This window comes from Ammodytes marinus (genome assembly GCF_949987685.1).
Source record: "Ammodytes marinus genome assembly, chromosome: 7".
NCBI classification, from domain to species: Eukaryota; Metazoa; Chordata; class Actinopteri; order Uranoscopiformes; family Ammodytidae; genus Ammodytes; species Ammodytes marinus.
In genome coordinates, this window is record NC_137211.1 from 29,095,137 (window position 1) to 29,116,016 (window position 20,880).

Genomic DNA, 20,880 nt, shown 5'->3' on the forward strand with positions numbered 1-20,880 from the left:
GATCCATGCTAATGCAGCGCAGTGCTCATGCTGACATACATATAAATATTTCAATGTGTGCAGACATAACCTCATGCAGTGCTGGGTCTTCTGTGGAATAAAATCTATAAAGGGAGCCTCACTTTATTAGACCCTCCACTTGATTGCAACAGGAATGTATTGGTCCAAAGCAAGCAGATTAGATTGGAAGATGTATTTTCTTCGCACACAACCTGTTTTATTTATGTACCTTACCTCTCTACCCTGTATCGATCTACTTTACCGTCCTAACAGTTGCTATCTCTTGTTTTTTTTCTTGACTTCCGCTAACATAAGGTTTCAATTCAGACACTCGGCTAACTCTCCCCCTATCCAAACTAATTAAAAATGGAGGAACAATCAGGGTTCACAAATTGTTCAAGGATGCTTAGAAAAAGTCACTTGCAACGGACATCAATTGTAGCTGTTAACACTGACCTACATAGGATGCACTCATTTGTTCTCAGCCATACAATACACTCGCTACAATGAGAATTGATAGCTTCAGTGGCTTACATAAGGAGGACACCATTGTCAATGTAAGATCTATAAATGCATACACTTTGTATGTAACAGTCGAGATCTGTACGAGCCAATGACACTAGCTGCAGCCTTTGGGGGCTCTAATGGGTTTCTACTGGTGACCTCTGATGTCTGCAGAGGAAGACCTATATCAATCCACTCAGAAACTAGGACCAGAACAAAGGCATTGTGGGTAAAACTGTTAGCACACCTGAAATGCCAGTAAAACCCTGCATTTTTACTACACTACATACTAAAGTACAGAAGAGTTTTAGGGCTATAGGAGAGAGAAAAAAATCAGATGAGGAAAATTTGTTTTCATTATGTCGAGAAATGTCAAGAATAAAGACGAATACTCCAAAATGCTATTGGAGTTAGTGGGGCATTTGTGCATTTTCAGCATACTACAATTGACGTGCATGTATTGGGACATCCTAAAACTTTTTCTGGCATACTAAATAGTATGGAAGTATCTAAGTATGGGTATTAGAACACAGCGATAATCCCTCAAGGGATTGCTTGTTTTATCACCTGACTGCTTGTGTTTCAGGCCATGTCTGACTCTGTTCCCAGAACCTTTAGCATGTCCTGATCAAGCCCCAACCTCAGCGATTTTTACCAGCATCCAATAAGGAAGTGGCCACAATTGTAGTAACCAGGAAGTGCCACTGGGGGGCGGTGCCAATACCGAGCAGTTTTTATTTGACTCACTTGTTAAACAGGCCATTTTCAAAGTCTTATTAAACCTATTTACAGCCTGGGCCTCAAAACCATTTTAGTCTGTATGTTTAGGTCATATCTCCATGACAACACTGAGGGGGGTGAATTTTTTCGGCCCACGCTAGTTTTTATTTTATCGGAGGTTAAAATGTATTGGCGCGATCTCTTGAGTGACAGCTCTCCGCCCGTTGTCCCTCACTTTGCCTACGTCAGCTATCTCCCTCCCCCCGACGTGAGGCGGAGTAAAAATCTCACAAAATGGCGACATGCACAAACCAGGATTATTGGATGCCGTGTGAATAACTGAGGTCAGTCCGGATGCTACATCCATATTATTTACTATCTATGGTCCTGGTCCTTCCTACTGTCAAACACCTTGGTAATGTCAACAGTTTTAGTCCCGTTCGCAACAGCAACAAACGTATTGGAGTTGCTCGGAAAATGTGTCCATGGAACTACACACACACACACACACACACACACACACACACACACACACACACACACACACACACACACACACACACACACACACACAGTGAGCAAAGACAGACCGGAAAGAGAGGCAGAGGGAACCTGTTTTTCCTATCATCTTATTTGTAGAATATATTTTATTCTATACCTTTAAGCCTGCCCTATTTCTTAATGAAATTGACACAATAAAGACAAATAGGGCAAAGTTGACTGCTTGATTTAGGGAGTAAACATGCAATAAAGGACATCTAACTTTTCTCATCAGTAACATTATTGTTTAAACAGGTTGGGTTGCCTTATGATAATTTAGTTATAGTTCACCACCCCATTTCATTTTACTGCTGCCTTTTGATTGGTGAAAACAACAGTGGGAATTAGCTGTATGTGTAAGGCTGCCATCTACTGAGGAGGACTGTCTGCAAACTGTGTGTATGCAGTGAGAGAAACAGTCACTGCTGAGGGAAGGTCCTGCTGTGAGATGGTTAACGAGGCCATTGACTTTTCAATGTGTTAAGAGCTCCTCATGCACACCACGTCTGATCTGACCCAGGTTCAGATAAAACAAGTCAGCTGCTTTAACTTCTCTCATTTCTCTAGCTTTCTTCTTCTTCTTCCACATGTCACTGTTACACATCCAAGTGACAGGTAACGTCTCTATGTGCGGGTGGAAAACTTTCAAGCATGTTGCAGTTCTATCCACGACTTCAACATGTTTTGCTGTTTTGTCGACTGATCACTGATTAGGACGTGGCAAGAACAAGGAGTGATCGAGATTATTAGTTTTATATCTTTATAAAAAAATACTTGTCTGTTGTAATATGTGTGTGTTTTGATACAGCTGTCTACATCATGAGGGGAATGGCAATAATACACACAGTTAGTCAGCCTCTCTTCTGTCTGCACTGTGTGAGCGTCCATTTATAGGCCAGCGGTGGTGAGGAGGATGTGTGTGTGTGTGGGGGGGGGGGGATTCTGGTTGCTAGGTTGCATATTCCTCTGGTTACAAAGCTGTTTTGATACCTTGCGACTTACTGTATTCTCTCTTTCATAGACACGCACCCACTCTCACGACTCACGCCAGGCAGGCACATTCACATTCACACAGACACACACACACACACACACACAACCACAAGGACACGCACTAGTGGTTAACACTGGTTAGGCCTGAATTGGAACGATACTTTTCACCATCGTTTTTTTTTCTCCAAATCAATAGCAGGTATAACTTTCCATTCGGGCAAAGAAAATATCAAGGTATAGCCCTAGCCGCTGGGTAGCTAGACTGCGGGCCAGTATAAGCACACTAACAAGGTGGAGCAGCAGACAGTGTGTGTGAGCTTGTTGTGGCGGGTGTCTGTGTCTGTGCCGCCAAAGACTTTGACTGGCAGCGCTAATAAGGTGTCAGCGCTGGGTCCGGCCCCTCGCTGTTAGAACAAGCATGCAGCTCACACACTGAAGGCTGCTGCTTGGAACTGCAATTGGAAATCCTTTTCTTTCTTTCTTTTTCTACAGATAACATACCTACTTCATGAACCTGCAGTGAATAACAAAGAAAAAATAGCATCCCAAATCCTGTTAAGAGATGCTGTGAATTTTTTTTTTTTCGGACCAAATTTGGCAGCACAAGATGTAGCCTCCCTACACACACACACACACGGGTAGTGAAGCATGGAAACATGACATCTGCTTGTTCACCATCCACACCCTCCGACTGACAGAGGATAACAGGCTGGGGATGTCTGAAGGAATACCTCCATCACATGTGTTGCCATTTGAAAGAACAATAATATACAACATGTATAAGCAATGTATGTTAAGAGGTATGTCACTGCAATCCATTCCTTAAATCCAGTTTGGCAGTGACAGCTGTCAAAGCAGGAGCAAACAAGTAAGGAATAAGAGACCAAATCCTCATTCTGGGCATTCTAAAGTTCAGCTTAAGCCTACATGATGTAGCCAGGTTCCAAGATCTCTGAACAAGAGAAGATGTGTTCAGTGATTCAATTAGTATGGCCTAGAGGTAAGGGGGCCAACAATCACCACGAGGTCGCTGGTTCGATCCCCGGCACCGGACGTGTAACACTATGGCGGGTTGTATTGCATCTACGGTGCCCACCATCTCTACCATTGTGTCCCCTGAGCAAAGGCACTTAATCCCAAAATACGTCTCCAGGGGCTTCTCTATAAATGCATGTGTGTGTTAGAGATGTGTAGGAGGGGATAGCGAAAACAAAATTTCGATTACCGTGTGTGACTTGCCTTGCGAGTCTGTAACTGACAAATAAGGACTTAAACTTAAACTACGTCTGGTTGTAGAAACAATGGGAGGTTATTACCACAGGTTCATTTGTACTGAGGAAAAAACAGAGAAGGGCTTTTGTACTTATGCAACTAGGATGTCAAGATACCCGCTTGATTTCACAAACTGAAACAACTGAAGCCTCCTATTAATATTAACTCAGTTGGAGTAGGCTATAGAAATCATTTCTTACACAGTGTTCCATGCCAGGAAAATCAAAAGATCACTTCAGGGCAAGTATGAACATGAAAAAAGATTACAGCAACCAATAACTCTTTTAACACACACACACACACACACACATGGCATATGATTATTGAATCAAGAAAATCGAAAAAAAGATCTGAACTCCTCCTTTAAGTCAAATGTTCAAAGCACTTTAGCGTAATAATAATAACCACTCCCTTGCAGCGTACAGGGAACACACACTATTAAGTGAATACAGCATCACTGTGCATTGCAGTCATTTGTTAACATCTTAACCTGAAATATAGAGAAGACTATGAGGCTTCTGCTTCAGACACGATGTTAAAGAAGGTAGAAGATGAAGTAGGCAACCCGCCTTGGCTGCCAGCTATCTGCTTTTTTTTTTATTAGCGCTTTGCTGCTGCTGTGTGAGAGCTTATTCTGCAGCCTGCATTCTAATGAGAGAGAGGGAGAGAGAGAGAGATTGAGGAGGAGGGAATGGAAGGAGTGGGGGGATTGTGTAACGCTGTGTTACATAACATAATGTGCATAGCCTCCTCTGTGTGTGTGTGTGTGTGTGTGTGTGTGTGTGTGTGTGTGTGTGCGAGGGGACACAGAGCCGAGCTATAGCAGGGAAATACTTTTTTTTTCTAAAGGGTGCTGGTGTTAACGAGTGCGATGTGAAGAGATGTGTGCCTGGCTGAAACAGTCATATCCCTCATTACAGCCAGCGTGTCTAATAAATGCCCGGTGATGAGGACACAGAGGCAGAGAGACCGCAGACCCCTGGCTTTGTCTAAGATTAAAAAAACTCAAGCGTCAAGTGGCGTTTGGAGTGCGCTCCTTTGCCGGTGGCTATCAAAGTCGATAAAGATTTGTATTGCTTTTAGCGTCGGCGGGTTCTACCTTTTGGATGGTTCTCCTCAGACACATTTGTAAAAACATATTGAAAAAAAAAGGGCAGACAACAATTTTGGATTTAACACCCCAGACACTTATATTGCTTATTCTTTTTCCCCACCACATGATCTTATATAAGTGAAGCACATCATTCACACAGCAAAGAGTATCATGAAGAAAATGAAAAAGAGGGGGTGTGAAAAAAGAGTTTATTTGTGTTTAAATCTGATGCGATACAAAATTACACACACACACACATGCAAACACGCACAAACACACGCGCACGTACGCAAACACACACACATGCACGCACACACACACCCACACACACACACACACACACACACACTAAGTAGAAACATTACAGCTCATTTGGGTTCATTTTACACTCTCTACAACACGGTGCTGTGGACACTTTGAGGGCAGCCATCATGAGTATCTGACTTTGACACAGAAGGTCTCCTCAGTCTTCTCCTGCTGGTTGTTGACGTAGACCAGTATCTCCACTGAGCCCGGGCTCTGGCTGGGAGCAAAGCGCAGGCCAATGGTGTAACTCTCTCCCCCACTGATCTGAACACAAGTCAAACACAACAAAACATAGTTCATATTCATCCCAATGCTTTCTTTGAGACTTTTTTCTTTTTTCAAATGATTTCCACATACAATGATGAAAGGGCTACTCTGCGTGTGATCATTTGTTTGAATATGCAGTGTGAAGGTTTGAGAATGAACACGTTTACTTTCACAAGTCTGCACTATTAAAGGTGCACAATGATATTGCTCTGTCCGTGGATGCCAAGTGCCCCGTTGTCTTAGTGCTGCTTGACCTCATTTTCATTTCATTTTCATTTTCCTTTATTTAACCTCGAAAGATCAATTGAGGGGTGACCCTCTTTTACAATGACGTCGAGTTTGTACATATACACAATATACAATGAGAATACATAACAAGTTTACACACACACACACACACACACAGACAACAACAATTTAAAACATTCAGATCAATTGAATGAGAGACATAATAGCCTAATTAAAACAGTTACAAGTGTAGAGGGGCTGATTCAAAATAATAATTTTAAATTGGTTAACAGTTATGAGTGTATTTATTTTAATTGTATGTTGTAGGCTGTTCCAGGAGTCAGGGGCACTATGGCTAAAAGCGGTTTTACCAAGCTCAGACCGGGCATAGGGGACATATAACATGAGCATGTCAGTTGAGCGGGTTTGATAAAGCCCATCTGAAATAAGCAGCATTTCTGTCAAATATAGTGGTAGCTTTCCAGTCAGAGCTTTATATATAAAAATATGCCAATGTGCATCACGTCTCTCCTTAAGGGAGGACCACCCAACCTTTTCATATAAAACACAATGGTGTGTATCATAAGCATCTCCTGTAATGAATCTCAAAGCAGAGTGAAATACAGAGTCTAGGAGTTTAAGGCATGAACGAGATGCATGCCGATAAACCACATCACCGTAATCAAGGACAGACATAAAAACTGCCTCAATAATCCTTTTCCTACTGAACAACGGGAAGGTGGCTTTATTCCTATAAAAATAGCCAATCTTTTGTCGGAGACGACAGACAAGATTTTTTATGTGAAATGTAAAAGAGAGTTTTTCATCTATCCAGATGCCAAGATATTTATATTCAGTGACTCTTTCAATATGAGATCCATTATTTGTGTGAATAATAAGATCATTAAAATGTGTAATTCTTGCTCTGGAAAAGCACATATATTTTGTTTTTTCTATATTAAGGACAAGCCTGAGATCAACCTCACAGCAGCCTTTGACACGGTGGGCCATTCAGTTCTCCTGTCACGGCTAAGTCATTATGTTGGCATCCGTGGCACTGCATTGAAGTGGTTTTCATCTTATTTGTCCAGTAGAACTTTCTCTGTCATGGTTGGTGGCCTGTCCTCCTCCAGTGCTCCACTCTCCTGTGGAGTCCCACAAGGATCTATTCTTGGCCCTATCCTTTTTTCATTGTACATGTTACCACTGGGGTCAATTATAACCAGACACAACCTTTCTTTTCATTGCTATGCAGATGATTTGCAAATATACCTGCCAGTGAGGCCAAACAATAACAGTGCACAATGTTTGTTGGATTGTATTGTCGACATTAAGCAATGGTTGGCCCAAAATTTTCTTGATTTAAATGAGAAAAAACACGAATGTATCATGTTTGGGGATACTGCGACGGCTGACTTGGGCATCTTGTCCTCAAAAGTGTCTCCAACTGTCAAAAATCTGGGAGTGACCTTAGACAGCTACTTCAGGTTTGATAAACAAATTAGCAATGTTGTTCGAACCAGCTTTTTCCAGCTACGTCTTCTGGCCAAAGTCAAAATGTTTTTAAGCCGTTGTGACCTCGAGAGAGCCATCCACGCTCTTATAAGTTCAAGGCTAGACTACTGCAATGCGCTTTATGTTGGCGTCTCCAAGAAGTCGCTAAGTCGCCTGCAACTTGTGCAAAATGCTGCTGCCCGTCTTTTAACCAACACCAACAGACGGCAGCACATCACACCAGTTCTTAACTCCCTTCATTGGCTTCCTGTCCTTTTTAGAATTGATTTTAAACTTTTATTTTTATTTTTTAAAGCTCTTAACAGCCTCGCCCCACCATATTTATTTGAGCTTTTAACCATCCGAAATCCTGGTCGAGTCCTGAGGTCCACCGATCAACTGTTGCTGGAAGTGCCCAGGTCAAGATACAAGCACTGGGGTGACCGAGCCTTTTCTGTTGCTGCCCCCAGGCTCTGGAATAAGCTCCCCACTGACATGCGTCTCATTTCTGACCTGGGCCTCTTTAAAACCTATTTATTCAGGATGGCTTTTAATACACAGTAGCGTGATGACACTTTGATCTTGATCTCATCTTGTTTTGATCTTGTCTTGTTTGATTTTGTCTTGTTTGATTTTGTCTTATCGTGTTTTATCTTGCTCAATCCTGTAAAGCACTTTGGTACACCGAAAGGACTGTTGTAAAGGGCTGTATAAATAAAGTACATTCACATTTACATTTACAGCAATATTAAAGGTGCTGCGAGGAACTTTTTTAAATATTTCTGAACCAGTCTAATTTTTTTTCTCTGATGATCATGAATGACATGTAACAGTCAACAAGACCATCAGTGCAAAGAACGTTATTTTTATGTAGTTTTTCACCCAGCTCACCCAGGAACAACAGCTGCCATAGTAAAAAACACTACCGCTTTTGTCCAAAGGGGGTGCTAGAATGAACAAAAACTGAAAGTTCCTCGGAGCACCTTTAACAAGAATGCAATCATATTTCCCGACTAAGACACAGCCATGTGAACAACAGTTCTTGCTCACCTTAATCAGAATAATGTCATAGTCGGAGTAAACCATAACAGATTAAGGTTGCAGTTGTTGGAGTGTATTTCGGACCTTAGCCAATAGCCGCATTATTGAGGCACGTAAACACTTAATCGCACTACTGTAAATGTTCCCACCCCACGTTTCGCTCCATTTTACGGCATTTTAACCAGTTTGCGAAGCATGCCCTGGTTTACTGCTCCCTAACTGTCCCTGCGTTCTGAATCGCATACTTTCTACTATTTAGTATGGCAGAAAAAAGATGTAGGGTGTCCCGATTCTTGTGGCCAGATTTAGGATGATTAGAAAGACCCGGATCTACTACATCCGGCCAATATTTTAAGTGTTGAAAACAGCATCCTATTTGGGCGATTCTGACCCATGATCCAGTGCGAACATCACATCAACAGAGCATCCATATGAAAACAAACAGGGATGCGACGGATATACAATCAAGAGGCAAGATCAAGGCGCAATGTTATGATGAAATAAATAAGTAAACGTATGTCCCAATTGTATGCCTACTGCATCCTAACTAGATTATTTTTCTCGTCAGATGTAGTATGTAGAATAGAAAAAAGAATGCGATTCAGAACTCAGGCATTGTGTAAACTTTGGTATTTAAACCTCCTTAAAAGAAGAGATTTCATTTTTTGTCTGACGACGATAATGACATAAAGAGTGTTCATTTTCCTTGGATGGGACGGGAATTATTGTCGCGAATATTCCCGTAGCTGCTGCGCATGGAAACACCTTATTTGGATATTGTCTCAGCCCTCTGAAAAGCTGATATAAATACACATCTAGGTTAAGATGACATTGGTGCAATAGCCTGTATATTTCCTATTGGCCTATATGTCATTTATCAATTTCTATGTATTTTTGTATCTCCGTTTTATACTGTATGATGTGTTATATGGACCTGTGTCTGCAGTAAAGCTGTATTAACCCCAAGACACTATTCAGTTCCAAAGTGAATAAGTAAAGATGCTAACGGTTACATCAGCTATCAGTAGTTTGGGCTGCATTCTTCATATCATACCATTCACGTCACATCTCTAGTTATTATTGCTTCAAACCCTAATTCCATGTTAAAAACCTGCAACTGTGAGCACAATACAGTCTGCCTTTGTGGAGCAAAAGAATAGCAGCTGTGAGAAGCACCATTGAAAAACTTGAGGGCTTGGCTAATTTGGTATCTAATTGTGTTTGAATTAGTAGGACTGGAACCGGAAACATGCCCTGCGTTCCAAATCACATACTCGTTCTTTCTACTACACTACATACTAAAGTACAGAAGAGTTTTAGGGGCTACAGGAGACAAAAAAAAATCAGATAAGGAAGATTTTTTTTTTCATTATGTCGAGAAATGTCAAGAATAAAGACGAATACTCTAAAATTCTATTGGAGTTAGTTGGGCATTTGTGTATTTTCAGCATACTACAATTGACGTGCATGCATTGGGACATCCTAAATCTTTTTCTGGCATACTAAATAGTAGGGAAGAATGGGGATTGGAACGCAGGGAGAGTTTTTAACCTCCCCTCCTAAAACACAGAATGGTGTTGTTAACTGTGATATAACGTCCACAGTGTTGAGTAGCAGGAAGCTTTTTTCTTCCTTGACCTGCTTTTCATTGAGAAGTTTTCTCAATCGGTTTCACAGAGTGCTACAGTTGTTTCAAACAAGAAATTAACCTGTGAAGAAAGTGTAAATGTAGAGCCAGATTCCATGCAGGAGAAAGGTCATAAAGGCATGAAAACAATGCCACAAATGGAATATTTGCCTTGACATACATGTTAAAAAGATATGTAGACAAACACACATTTTTTTTATATAGAACACCCAGAGAACTTCAGAATAAATGTCCCCATAAAGTAAAAATGACAAGTTCTGTAAGACGGCATTGGTATATTTATGAGCCAGAAAATACACCATCTAATTTGAAGATTCAATTGTTCAGTCGTGTGTGTGTGTGTGTGTGTGTGTGTGTGTGTGTGTGTGTGTAGTGAATGTGGCTCCAACAGATTTGGTGACATTTTTCTAAAAAGTCAGATTTAAATGGTACAACTGTCCACCACCACTGTTATGAATAACACTAAACTGTTGGGGCACACACACACACACACACACACACACACACACACACACACACACACACACACACACACACACACACACACACACACACACACACACACACACACACACACACACACACACACACACACACACACACACACACACACACACACACACACACACACACACACACACTCACACTCACTGTGGGTTTCTCCTGCCCAATATAACAAGGGTTTTCTGAAACCAGAAAATAATTGGCTTAAGAAACCGCTTGTATTTATTGTTCTACCTCTTTACAACACATTCCACTCCTATTCTTTCATTACCCTAAAACACTGTCTCTCCATCTAGAGTCCAATTGTGGTTATTCTTTGATATTAAAGGCACACAATACTTAATGTTTGACTGCCTTTCTTTCATTTCTTTTTGTTGGTTTTCTTAGTATTTCCATTATAGCCAAACTGTCTTATATTAGTTTGTGTAATGGCCAGCACAGAATATATGGGTCAATTTGGTGGATTTATGCTGTAATCTTCCCCCCAAAAGCACAGCAATATTGATCCCTAGCTCTGCCTTCCCCCTCCTGGCGGCTGCATTTTTTATTATGGTGGAGGTGGTTATGTCAAAACAAGAGCAAAAAAAGAGTTCTCTCCACATTTGCTTAATGCTACGGGGCCACAGTCAATTCTTTATAAGACACCTGGAGCCTCACTGACACAGGAGTGGTTAAAAAACAATGGAGGCTGTTTTTCACTCTGCTCCACCGCCTCCTGTCTAACTGATGCAGTGTTTTCTTCTGGACAGCAACACAGAGAGACTCTTAAATAGTTTATGTGGGAAACAGAATCCCATCTCACTGTCATTCATTAAAAAATGGCATTTTTTTCCAATTTATTTATTGTTTTGCCATTTTACCACACCTGGGCAAATGAAAGGCAATGATGATGGCAGTGGCACAGGTACTTCATGCGTGTGTTTGATTGTGTATGTGGGTGCGTGTGTGTGTGTGTGTGTGTGTGTGTGTGTGTGTGTGTGTGTGTGTGTGTGTGTGTGTGTGTGTGTGTGTGTGTGTGTGTGTGTGTGAGTGTGTGTAAGCTACTAGAGAGACACACAAACTGGGGAAACAACATAAAACAACAGCAGTAGTGACTTTGCTATATTTTCGGCGCTGCTTCCGTCTGTAGGCAAACAAGGAAATCATTCCCTGTGTCTAACAAGCGGGGTAATGAGCAGTCAACATGAGAGGATGCCAGGACTCACTGATGCCTTTCATTCACCTGTCAATGTGACAGCAATGTCCAACACTTTCTGTTAGTTACCTACTATAGGAGAACTATTTCTTCCCCACACAGAAATGTCCACAGTTGGTCAGAACTTATTTTTTCTCTCAAAGTTCAGCAGTGTGGGTCTGCACAGTAGATCATAAGAGTGACGCAAAGTCAGGGCTGTTGATATTGTTCACAAACATTTCGATATTGATACAAATAGCGTTAGATTTACTTTGATACTGGTTGTTCGATAGCAGTTTTATGTAATTAGTTTTTACAAGATGACATTACATATTATGGTGGGGGAAAATAACAACCTTAAAGCTGGAGTGTGTAAATTAATGTTGGTTATACTTGGGCACCAACGGAGGCAACAGAAGTTACACACTATTTATCTATTCTTCAGACCCTTGGCCATTTTTACAAAACACCAATAAATCAAACTTGAAGCTAAATTTGAAATACCCAGCCCTAATAGTCAGTGACTTCAGCTGGGTGTTAGCCAAAACTGATTTTGAGGTTGAAACCAGGCTTTGCCCGGCTTGCAAACACATTAGTACATCACTCATACAACACGCACATAACCACGACCCGATATATTTACAAATGTTCTACCTACGGACCAATAGTGATTTTGGTCTGGGCTATGAGCTCTGCTAAAAAATGCAGATGACCTACATTCAACAGTGTGCCTGAACGCATCCTGTGTTGCTGTAACATGGTGCTCATTCTTTAGACTCTTTAAGCTGCTACATTTCCAATAAGGGTTGACAGTTGCATTGTTACTTTTTTTTGTTGAAATAGTCATTATGATGTTGGGAAGTATTATGATGTTATGATGTATGGGAAGAGATACTTTGTCATTGTAATGACTGTACTTAACAGCAGTTTGTATTATCCTTATTCTGTTCCTTTCACTTTTGCAAAGACCCACACAACTACAGATAGTAAAAAAAATAAAATATAAATTAAATGTATTATCTAATATTTATTTCATGTGAATGTATATGCTGCATCCTGAAACCACAAGGTTTTTGTGGTTGTTTTTTAAGGTATAATAGAGTGAAAAAGTTTGCGGTGAAGAGAGGATGGGAAAATGTGAGAAGTTCACACAGTAGTGACCTAATGATACTCAGAAAAAGGTTGTGTGAAGCAGTCAGAAAACACATTTCAGTTATGTTCACTTATGTACAGCAGGCACTGAACTCAAATCCCGTTAGCTCGGTTGCATGATAGGATTAAATAATGTAAAATGATGACACAGTTTATCTTAGATTGTCCAGAAGTACTCAAAATAAATTCCAACTTATTATCAAAAACTGCATTGAATACCTTCATATATAATGAAGTGAAGGTAGGGCCAAATATAATAGACGGTTGAACACCCACGGACAATAAATAAGTCTATATCTCAGGTATTTGTCCTCATGTTTAGTGTTTGAAACAATCTTTATACAGACGAACAGAAAGGATTCACAAGGATACAACACCATTAATCCCATTGAACTATCTGAACTGGTCTGATTCACTCCAACAAACAGAGACAAGGTTGTTGTTGGTCGATTGGAGTATTGATTTGATGAGAGTCTGTCTGACTGACTGACTGACTGCCTGTGTGATCTCACCTGGAACCTGTCCTCTTTGAACTGCAGCAGGTGTGGATGGTCGCAGCGCAGCAGGAATGTGCGCCCGCCGGTGTATGGGTTGGTGTAGGTGATCTTTCTGGAGCTGCCACGCCCACTGCCAACCGGGACACACACTTCAAATGCCTGTACACAAGCACACACGCACAGGCACACACACACACACACACACACACACACACACACACACACACACACACACACACACACACACACACACACACACACACACACACACACACACACACACACACACACACACACACACACACACACACACACACACACACACACACGCAGGGAGTTAGTGCCATAATTGGTTGATCAGTGAATCATTAGGCCACGTTTAAAGATGTTCCAATGGGCTGTTTGTATCAGAGGGTTTGCAATCTGAGCGTTTCTCAAACTCACCTTTAGTAATAATTATTTAAAAAGGTGCAGTATGTAATATCGGAATATTTAGCGGCATCTAGAGGTGAGATTCTAGATTCCCTTGCCTACTTGCTTACGGAGAATTTACAGACACTATGGTGGCCTTCGAAGGGCAAGAAGCTAGTTACTAAAGATGACATTGCTTTTGCCCCGTTTTGTTTAGCTATTTTTTTTTTCTTTTCTTGGATGCCACCGACGAATGCTGCTTTTTATTTTCAAGTGATTAAACACTAATTCAAACATACTTGTGAATATTATATTCCTAATATTTGACTTATCTCTGTGGCTTATTACAGACAGAAAAAAACACCAGCATGAATCAATATAAGAGGAAAAACACACACACTGTGCTCTATCTGAAACAGAGCCCTCGATAGTCGGCCAGTGGCTTTAGAAAGACATACAGCGTTATAGTGGGGATGAAGGCATTATTGAGAGGATTGGCTTTGAGTGCTGGCCTGGGAGCAGCTGTCCTTCGAGCCAGTCTTGACACTGGCCATAAAAGGTTTGGGGAATGTCCAGCTGACCCAGGAACCCACAAGGGTGCTTCACATTTTTATTTTTATTTTCTCTTCTATGTATTATTTTTAATGATTGTTTTTGTGTGTATGAATATATCGGGGTGTGTCGTGGGAGGGGGGGGGGGGGGGGGTTAGATGTTTTAAGCACTTTGTGTTACATTTACTTGTATAAAAAGTGCTCTATAAATAAAGTTTGATTGATTGATTGAAGTTTGACTGGTCTGAGTATACATGGCCTTTCAGAGAATCGGATAAATGGTCGGAGCATGACTGACTCCGCCACGTTCGGTTCCCTACCGGCAACATCCCTACTATGTATTACGTCGTCTCCCCGGCAGGGATTCCGAGCAAGCACAGAACTCAAACTCCGATATGCGATCCTGTATACATGCAGGCAGAATGCCGACTATGAACTGAGTTATCTAGGTGTTCTTATCTGACTTTGCTTGTCCGTTAATGTGCTGATTTTTGTGCGAAGTAAATCGGATAAAGGTGTTTACATGCATTTTACAAGTCCTGTTGAAGTCTTATTTGTTATTTACCCGATTTTGTCTGCATGTAAACGCACTGACTGATATTACCATGTAGGTAGTAAAGCCAACAGTTGAAACTCCTCCTACCTTGGAGAGCACAGGCCGGTGAACGTTGATGCAGAGCAGCCAGGCGGTGACTAGCCTGCGCTGCTCCACATCCACTGCGTTCACATACAGGAAGCGGCTTCCAGCTCTCCACGGCTGAACCCTCAGCTGCAGCTCCTGCACCGCCGCGGGGGGGAGGACAAACACTCCCTCTGGGTCAACCTACACACAGAGGGAAGAGACCAGTCTGGATTGTTCTTCAATCTTCATCTCTACATTACTTATTGTATTGAATAAAGTTGACTTAACCCGGAAGGCTCTGGGGAGATGTTGTTGATTTGCTGGGTTGTGACAATGAGAGAAGGGGCAAATAATAATGAGAAATAGTCAGTGACCAAGCAACCGAGAATAAAGGACAAGACATCGTCTAAGAAAGGCTTATAAACAAGGACAGAATGAATGGAAAAAGGATTGCTAACAGAGTCGGAGGGAAAAAATAAAGTAGGTCTACTACACATTACAGAGAGGAGAGAGTGGGCGAGAGAGTGGGCGGCGGAGGTTTGTCTGAAGGAGGTAGAGAGAGAGAAAAAGAGAGAGAGAGAGAGAGGGGGCAGTATGTGACAGAGACAGAGGGATGTGAGAATGAGATTTACTGTGCGGCTCCTTTTCAATCTGTTGAGAAAAAGCACAAAAAAAGCTATTCTGCGGCGCTGAGCTTTATCCTGTTTTATAAGACTATCCTCTGATGCATTTCCCACAGTGAGCTAACCTGCCGAGAGTCACATCAAAGCGGCCGTCGATGCATAAGCTCAAATCTTTATATGAAAAAAAAATAACATCTTTCGCTTATGCAGCCAGGTTTCTTCAGGGGAGAATAGGTGTGGGTTGTACTGTAAGCACCCACGGTGGCTTTGACGGTTCATCACTTTGCTTTTCTCATTTGAATATATGTGAGTACCGGTAATACTTTTACTGTGAGAAGCTTTGTCAAAGTCATTCCCCCTCTCGCACCAAATTATGAATAAGAAACAGTCTGTTTGGAAAGAGAGGGCAATCTTACACTGGAACATACAGCTCCGGGAAAAAATTAAGAGACCACTCCAAATGTTCAGTGTCTCTCGTTTTACTATTTATAGGCATATGTTCGAGTAGAATGAACATTTTGGTTTTATAATATAAACTACTGACAACATTTCTACCAAAATTCCAATACAAATATTGTCATTTAGAGCGTTTTCAATAATCTATTTTGATATGAAGATTGAAGAAAAATACAGACTGGTCTCTTTAATTTTTTTCCGGAGCTGTATTTTCCAAAATGTTCAGATGGTGTCAAATTGTGCCCAATATGATCTGACAATGATTGCAAAGAGCTAATGGTGGTAATCTAATGACATGAAAAGAGCCATTATGCAGTCAATCTGCATTTGTACATTCTTGGTTAACGACTTGAATTGGAACCTGAGGTTATTAAAAAAAAAGAAACTGTTGATGTTCTGTTTTCCTGCTGCTGAGAGAATCATTTAAATGAACTGATGTTTTTTGGAAAGGCAGTTTGAAAATGATGAATACAGAAAGAATATGTCAAGAACAAAGCTTTCCACTTCTCATTATACATGCAAGAATTCAAGGTTCAATTTGAGCTCTTTAGCTTCAACTTTTTTTAAATTGTTCTATGTGTTGCCTCCCATTTGTGCCAGCTTTGTCTGAGAAAAATAAGACAGAAGAGTTGATTCAGGCAAGTAAAGGCAAACAGTAAACAGTGAGGATAGAGCCGCTTAGAATTAAATGGGAAGAATTACATCATTGTAGATTAAAAAGGAAAAGGCGTGCCTCACAAGAGCAGAGCTGCTAGAGGGTCTGCTTGGATCCACTTGGGCATTAGGACATATTGATTGACAGACTTGATACCAACAGCCAACAGCACTGGAGTGTCTGAAGTGAACCACTCTGTGTGTTCACTTGTTCTTAATTGGAAAGTCGGAATGCTGGTTGTCACCATAACAACAATACTACGAAGAAGATATGTGGAGTGGACTGTTATAAGCTTTCTAAACTCAATGCTGATAGTTTTTCCCAGTGTTTCCATGACAATGAAGAGCAAATAAATGGATAGGTGAGCTGTGAAATAGGCTATGATTGATTTAAAAATGCACCACATTAGTAATAAAGCTGTTAATAAACAAGCTATCTTTGCCTGCCATGTTGATGATGCGTATGAAGTCAAGTTAGGCACTAAAATCTTCCCTGACTTTGTGAGTTGTTACTCCGACCTCAGCCAGCGTTCACGTGCATTTTAACCCGCTTGGGAACTTCACATGAACGCGCCATAAGCCACGTGAGAACGTTATTTTCTCTCATTGGTCAGGAGTGTCTGGGGCGGGAGCAATAATGTACAGCCGGGGAAAAAATTAAGAGACCACTCCAGATGTTCAGTGTCTCTTGTTTTACTATAGGCATATGTTTGAGTAGAATACACATTTTGGTTTAATTTTATAAACTACTGACAACATTTCTACCAAATTCACAATAAACATATTGTCATTAAGAGCATTTCCATGAAGTAATGTAGAGATGAAGATTGAAGAAAAATCCAGACTGGTCTCTTAATTTTTTCCGTGGCTGTATTTCCAGAACTGCTCTACAATTGGTCAGAATTTCCATGCAAAAACTCCAAAGAAACTACAAGAGTAAATTGTTTTCCTCCTCCCGTGCATAGGGTAGGTGACTACAGGAATACTCACTCCAAACGACAACACCGGAGTTACTTTGGAAGCATACCACCGAGACCACCTCTTCAACATGGTCTCGGTACGCTTGTTTGGATCAGCATTACCGTGAAAGCGCCCCAGGTAACATTTGGACCTGGCACCACATGGGTACCAGGTTGGGTCTCTGTTTTCTAGAGACCGTGAAACCTCTGAGACACTTTACCCTGTTCTGTTTTTATTTCTGTCTCCACAGGGGTTTGTGCCCACATTGTGTGAGTGAACGCATCCCAGACACATCCCCCTGTTTTTTTCAGTACAGGATTATTCTATTTTCTTTGGAAAAAAGGCAGACAACTGCTGTTGCATGACACTATCTAACTTGGACCACCATCAGTTGACAACATAATAAAGCCACAATATAATTAAAGGTACATTGTGTAATATCTGAATAATAATATATTGGCATCTAGTGGTGAAAGTTCTAGAATGCAACGCTCCCTGGGTAACCCCACCCCTTTCGAATAATATCAGAAGCTACAGTGGCCTTCAAGGACAAGAACAATTCAAAATTCTAAACAATGCACCTGATGACATTCCAACCATGACGCTTCCAACATGGCGGCGCACTATGTCACTGGGTCCATCGTATGGGGAAATATGGAGATATATGAGAGGAAAAAAAATTCAGCTATTAAACACTAAATTAAACGTACTTATGGATATTATAATTATTTTCTACCAAGTCTGCTATGAAAAAATTCCGGTTCAGGTTTAAAAAGTGGGGTCTCTTTTGGGGTAAATCTTGACGGAAGTGTGTATATACCTCAATCTCCTGGGGGTGCGATGAGTAACACTTGACCTTGCGCACGGCCTGCCTCCCCCTCAGCACCAGTGATTGACAGCTCCTCTGGCCAGTCACACAGCTGACATCCACGCGCTCCAGGAAATGCACGTAAATCTGCCAGATCTGGGAGGGCGCCGCCATCCACTTATCACTACAGAGAGAAACCACACCATCAAGAACAATTAACCAGCCGAGACACAGAGTGAGGTCAGAGATAAGGGCTATGGCTGTGCTATGGCTTCGCTAGCATTTTAATAAGCAAGCACATCCTCATCATCATCATCATCATCATTATATCACTGCTAAGAAGAAGGGAATTCAGTCTCAGTGGCCACGGCTGACTTGTGAGTGGGAAGCAGTGTACTGTAGTCCCTCTACTCAGCCTGGCTCTGCGACAACAGCACTCAAGGAGCAATTGGGGACATTTGGAATAGAATCAAGCCATACTGGGTTTTTCAAGGAGGAGACAATATCCCCAGTGGGCTGGTCTGACGTTACTGATAAGTGATATTTTCAGGTGATATTCTGCATTTTCTTTTACATTTTGCAACTGCCATGAGAAAAATATTCAGCATTGATTATGTGAGTTATATGTATTTTAATGCTTTTACTTTATAAACCCAATAGTTCCTTTGACAACTTCCTATAACATTCCCATTCCTTTAACAAGGTGGGATTATCAGGGAAGGAAAAAAACATGGCAGCCATGTGGATTGTGCTGTAGCAAAACACTGGAGTTTCTCCCTTCACTAGTATAGATATTTTTTGTTTTTCTTCGATTCACATGAGGATGCACTTGTACAGTATCTCCACGAGTGTGCAGATGATGCAACCCACACTATTAAAATAAACTGTCTTGTGCAAATGTTTTATGAGGAAGAATGTCCTTCGCGGAGAAACACAAACTGTGTTAAGTTACCAGGTACTTCGCTTTGTAACTGTAGATTTAAAAAAATATATCTAACCAAGAACCAATCAAATGCAGTTTAGTTGTAAACAAGAAGTAACCAGTCATATCAGGGTTGAATGACATTCCAAAAAGAAGCAAACATTGGCCGTGCATATGAACAGAAGCACACATGATATTTCTGTCGTCCTGATGAAGAGCTGACAGCATAGAGGACAGGTTTCTGTATCCTCTAGTCAGACCACCAAACCTCCCTCTGATTGGTTCATCAGTTTAATCCAGCATGAGCTATTTAATTAGTCCAGAATATAATGCTTCTTTAGGCTAAGATGTGCGTGCATGTCTCTGTGTGTTCACATAGTACAGTATGCCTGCTCAGTAAATAATACATACGTGAAAACCATCACAAAGAACATTTTTATGTGAGGACTGGGACTCCCTGGCACTTTCAAGTACACATCCTGAGGCTCCCCTGGCACCTGCACACACAGACACAGTGAAAGGCAGAACCATGTTAAAATGCAGAGGCAGGAATAAAAGAGAGAGAGAGAGCCCACATTAGCACTATAAAAGGTGTATGGCATGGTGTGTGGGCGAGGCAAAACAGCTTGCAATTGTTATTCATCCCCTGCTAATATTAGTGAGGGTTATTATGGTAGGGGTGGGAACATGTAAAAACTAAGGGTTTACGTCCTCTTACCAGCATCCTTTTTTTATTTATTTTTTATTACTATTTACGAGATGCAATACAGGACAAGACAGGTGAAAGACATAACATTAGTTGAACAAGCAGGAGGTCATCGCATATTTTTACGTTGTTGTTGTTGTTGTTGTTGTTGTTGTTGTGTTTGTGTGTGTGTGTGTGTGTGTGTGTGTGTGTGTGTGTGTGTGTGTGCGTGCGCGTGTGCATGTGTGTCTCTTACCAGCATCCTAGTCTGGCAGATGATGTTAGGGTCACTGCAGCGGATGGAAATGTGACCCCCGTCATCTGGGTGTCCAACTGGTTAACCCAATGGAAAGATAGAGATAGAAATGATCAATAAAAAACATCATGTATTTAACAGCACCGGTCACTTTATAAAATACTCTCAGGGACACTTTTTATTTAATTTCATCAGTGCTTTTTAAATTAATTTATTCATTCTTAGTCTGCATATTGTTATGTCCTTTATATTGCACATTTTCAATACATCTAATTTCTCTGTACTGATTGGTTTTGCCTTATTTTCGGCACCATTTAGAATACATTAATTGAATATATTACTTTTTTTTTAAATAGTAATCCTTGTACAGCACCTTGGGTCGAAGATGAATGTATCTTTGATTCTCTTTGCGATTGTTAATGGTTTGGATCACAATGCAGAATTGACAATCAAGTTGACTTGGTCTTTGAAATCAGTTTGAGACACCTTGCCAATTAT

At 41.0% G+C, this 20,880-nt stretch overlaps 1 protein-coding gene across 1 annotated transcript in view; it reads right to left on the bottom strand.

Annotated features, from left to right (window-relative positions):
* Nucleotides 1-5,551: 5,551 nt before the first annotated feature.
* nphp4 (nephronophthisis 4) overlaps nucleotides 5,552-20,880 on the bottom strand; it is a gene marked incomplete at both ends in the record, with an annotated part of 214,761 nt that continues 199,432 nt past the window's right edge. The window contains 6 exons of the mRNA XM_080030989.1: nucleotides 5,552-5,692; nucleotides 13,449-13,592; nucleotides 15,040-15,219; nucleotides 18,532-18,703; nucleotides 19,853-19,938; nucleotides 20,383-20,459. Coding sequence (XP_079887115.1) covers nucleotides 5,552-5,692; nucleotides 13,449-13,592; nucleotides 15,040-15,219; nucleotides 18,532-18,703; nucleotides 19,853-19,938; nucleotides 20,383-20,459 — 800 coding nt within the window. The remainder of the gene's footprint in view (nucleotides 5,693-13,448; nucleotides 13,593-15,039; nucleotides 15,220-18,531; nucleotides 18,704-19,852; nucleotides 19,939-20,382; nucleotides 20,460-20,880) is intronic.